Source organism: Salvia splendens, chromosome 14 (assembly GCF_004379255.2).
Source record: "Salvia splendens isolate huo1 chromosome 14, SspV2, whole genome shotgun sequence".
Taxonomy (NCBI): Eukaryota; Viridiplantae; Streptophyta; class Magnoliopsida; order Lamiales; family Lamiaceae; genus Salvia; species Salvia splendens.
In genome coordinates, this window is record NC_056045.1 from 2283188 (window position 1) to 2287174 (window position 3987).

General features: G+C 37.6%; 1 protein-coding gene across 3 annotated transcripts; it reads left to right on the top strand.

Moving 5' to 3' along the window:
• The first annotated feature begins 290 nt into the window (after positions 1-290).
• On the top strand, positions 291-3733 carry LOC121765857 (transcription factor bHLH74-like). Of its 3 annotated transcripts, none has more exons than XM_042162123.1 (9): positions 291-1658; positions 1747-1950; positions 2045-2110; positions 2198-2266; positions 2928-2999; positions 3083-3223; positions 3298-3379; positions 3465-3525; positions 3599-3733. In XM_042162123.1, exons 1-8 carry the CDS (start codon positions 1176-1178, stop codon positions 3485-3487), a joined length of 1140 nt encoding a protein of 379 aa, XP_042018057.1. In that variant the 5' UTR covers positions 291-1175; the 3' UTR covers positions 3488-3525; positions 3599-3733. The 3 variants fall into 3 exon arrangements, with proteins under 3 accessions (XP_042018057.1, XP_042018056.1, XP_042018058.1); XM_042162122.1 differs by having other exon boundaries at positions 292-502; positions 856-1658; positions 3465-3733; XM_042162124.1 differs by having other exon boundaries at positions 293-1658; positions 3301-3379; positions 3465-3733.
• Positions 3734-3987: the final 254 nt, after the last annotated feature.

Consider the following 3987-nt stretch of genomic DNA (forward strand, 5'->3'; position numbering starts at 1 on the left):
TTATGAAATTTTCATCTGTCTAAAATGACATCGTTTTAAGCATCACCATAAGACAGTTGTTTTTGTACATGTATGAGACTAAGCTATATATGAGAAATTTGACAGAATCTATTGATAAAAATAACAATTCCTATTTAAAAATGAAAATAATAGAGAAATACTCTAGTTAAAAATTGAGCAATTATTGTTTTAAATAAATAATGGCTGAAATAAGCTTCCTTTACAAAGTAAAAAAAGAGCAAAAGAATAGAATTGATAAAGTGGAAGTATAGTGGTAGACTAGGAAGGTATAATGAAGCACATTTTATTACTATTAATGTACTGTCAATGAAATTATTTGAATATATATGTTTGTCTTTGAGAGTATATAAAATGGGAAAACTTGATGCTTCCTTTGCTGTTTGTTCAAGTACCCAGTTGGTGAATTTGCTCCTTTTTCTTGTGTAACTTAAGCAAGCATATGATGCTGTTGACAGCAATCATAGAAGCCCAGTATAAAAATGTACTGCTTCTCTAACTCTGCCCACATCCTGTTTGTTTATATGTCAAAGTGGAATTCCTGCTTTTCCCTACTCAATTTTAGCTGCATCATTTGAGAATATCACAAAAGGGTCCTTGCAATTTAGCTTTTTCTTGGATTCTTGTAGGGCTCTTCCCTTCCTCTGGGTCAAATCTACAACACATTGTTAATTAAGATTTGCACAATTTATGTAGATTCAGTTTATTTGTTTTGTGAATTCTTGTATGAAAAAAGAGGGGAAAGTGAATCTGCTTTTTCCCTAATAGTTTGTGAGCTATTAATTAGCCAATGCCCAGTGTCTTCCTTTAGCCTCTGAAAGATTCATTCTTTTTCAGCTTGGAGTAGTTCTTGATCTCAAAAGAGGAGTGAGAGAGAGAGAGAGAAAATGGTGAAGTGCTGATATTCTGCCTGCTAATTTGATTTCAACTTTTTTTTTCACCTTTCTGTATATTGGATGCTGCAATTAGGTATTGCTTTTGCTTTCTTTAACTTAACTCTTAGTGCTGTAAAGCTGCAAAGTTCATTTGTGCCTTGTTGAGTCTTGCAAGACATTTACCACACATTCTTGGTTAAAACCCCATTTTCACATTGCTCTTGAATTTGGGGGTGTTCTACATTCTGGGCTTCTCTCTAATTTATTGTTTGATTGATTATTATGGGGTCTGAGGGGAGTGGGGGTAGGGTGTTTCAACACAGGGGTGGTGGTGGAATAGGGGGCACAAATTCAGCTTCTGACAAAGTTTCAGGAGTGACAATGTGCTCAGAATCCATGTTCTATGGCTCTAATTGGGATCCAATTGTGTCACTGAGTCAAAGTGGGAATTTTGGGAACTCCAACATTGTGTCTCAGAGTGAGTTTGCTAATCCAGTCATGTTGGAGAATCAGGCAATGGGTAGCTCTTTGGCTCAGTTCCACTCTGATTCTGGTTTTGTTGATTTGGTGCCAAGAATCCCCAATTTTGGGAGTGGCAGCAGCTTCTCTGAGATGGTCACTTCCTTTGGCCACAACCCCGATTCTTCGCCTAATCTTCAGAAAGGGGCTACGCAAGATCATTGCCCAAATTCGGATGGTGGGATGTTGGGAGCTTCACCTTATGGGAAGAGGAAAAGGGAGGTGCAGCAAGGAGCTTCACCAAAGGTGAATTCTTGCTACTCTTTGTGTGTTTGTTGTTTATCATAAGGCATAAATGTGATTAGTGTTTTGGCTCCATTTGTGATTAATGTAGAGTGGCGAAGAAGAACAGCGCAAGGATCCCTCTGGGGATACATCTAGAGAAGACGACGAAAGGAAACAGAAATCGGAGAAAGGTGTTGCTCGTGGGAAGCAAGCCAAGGATGATCGGAGCGGTGTAGAGCCATCTAAAGATGATTACATTCATGTTAGAGCCAAAAGGGGCCAGGCAACAAACAGTCACAGCCTTGCAGAAAGGGTAAGATAAAATCTCAGTTTCAAATCAAGATTTGGAAGTGAAACCAAAACTCTGATGATATTTGGTTGTGGAAAAAATAAATGTTTGAGTGCAGGTGAGAAGAGAGAGGATTAGTGAGAGAATGAGGTTGCTTCAGGAACTGGTTCCTGGCTGCAATAAGGTACTGATTTTGTAGTTTAATTAGCTTCCAATTTTGTTATTAAATCGAAGAAGTTTTTAACTAATTTTGTAAACTATAATGTTCAAGATCACTGGAAAAGCGATGATGCTTGATGAGATTATCAACTATGTGCAATCACTCCAACAACAGGTTGAGGTATGCATCGGTATCGCCTAAAAATCGTCATGCCTGTGAAATTTTCTGCTGAAAGTTTGTTTTACTATGTTTGCTGCACACGAATCTTTCAATAAGCTTAGACAGCGTAGTTTTGCTTAATGAAACCTTATTAGAGAGACAGAAACAAATTTGGGGGATTTAGATAGTGTCTTGTTTCTCGAGTCCTCGACCAAAATCCACTCTCCTTCCTGAGAATATGTAATCTATCTGATTTTGGAAGTAATGCTGTTTGTGTGTGTGTTTGTAACTTTGATATTTTTGCCTCAGAATAAGCTTTTGGTGAGACTCAAGATTAGCTAGGAATATATAAACATACAAATAGCAATCAGGAAATGACAGCCACCGTTTCACAATTCATAGAGATTTATAAGTTTTGTTTAACCAATACACCGAGATTGAATAGGCTAAGACGATGCTTGGTTGATAATTAGGATGTATGATAGTATTAAAAAACTTGCTTTTGGGTGAATTGTTGGATAACTGTACAAATAATTTCTATAATCTTGTTAGGGAGAAGAAAGAATATGACATTGTTCCATTCAATTTATATAAGCCTTGAGCTTCACTATTTGGACATTGTATGGAAATCTTTGGGAGATCATGTGACTGTAATTAAATATCTACTCGCTTTTTGCTGCAGTTCCTATCGATGAAGCTTGCAACCGTAAATCCAGAGCTCAACATGGATATAGACAGGCTTTTGTCCAAAGACGTGAGAAAGAAACTCTCACCTTCTACACATTCTTCATCTCATTTTTCTTAGCAAACCAAATTCACATTCCATTTTTCGTCCAGATTCTTCACTTGCGTGGTGGTAATACCACCCAACTCGGAGTTCCTCCAGGGCTGAGTTCGTCCCTCCCTTTCCCTCAGTACCCCCAAGGAGCCTTCAGCAGTGCTCCGGGCACTGGCTCACCATTTCATTCGTTACCCCAGGTAAACACAAACGTCTCACTAGAGTTGGTTTGGCCTTTTCTTGTTTATTGTAAATCTTATAGAATCTTGTGCAGCAGCATGCGTGGAACACTGAGCTCCAAGGTCTTCTCCAAATGGGGTATGATCCCGATCCCTCCGGCAGCATGGGGCGGAATGGTAATTACAACCCACCACACTTGTTGACGCGATACAAACTCGTCTTTCTCTATCAATTTCTGATCTTCTTGATCATGTTTTTCAGGGTCGTCAAAAATGGAGCTGTAGATCTTCGTCTAACCGTACATTCGAGAATTCGTCTGAGAGTGAGGATTTGGAATTGAAAGCTATAAAAATGCTGAAGGTTTAATTTTTTTTTTAATTTTGGTTTTGTTTCAGTGTTGTATAGGTTCTAAGCCTCCACCTAACTCGTGGTTCTTCGAATTTTAACAGAAGAAAATTGACTTTTTTAGATATACAAAACCATGTATATGCAGAGTTGGAATTCAATTGCTGAAGATGATGCTTTTTGTTTGTTGTGTACTAGCGCTATTTAATGAGAGAAAAATATAGAAAATGGTTATAGATTTAGTGCATTTTGGTTATTAAGTATTCCACAAATATACAACATTTGCATTCTGCACAGTATACGTCTTTGGGGTGTTTGGTTTGCAAGATTGTATCCCAGATTAAATATGTAGTGTGTTTAAATATGTAGTGTGTTTGGTTCATGAGATTTAATTCCACATCTTGGTTGTCCAAATGAAATTTATTTAATTTTTTTTATG

Coding starts and splice junctions, on each gene's coding strand:
- LOC121765857 (XM_042162123.1), top strand. CDS start 1,176: ATGGGGTCTGAGGGGAGTGGGGGTAGGGTGTTTCAACACAGGGGTGGT. Junction 2,111..2,197: donor TGGTTCCTGGCTGCAATAAG/GTACTGATTTTG, acceptor ATAATGTTCAAG/ATCACTGGAAAAGCGATGAT. Junction 3,000..3,082: donor ACAGGCTTTTGTCCAAAGAC/GTGAGAAAGAAA, acceptor TTTTTCGTCCAG/ATTCTTCACTTGCGTGGTGG.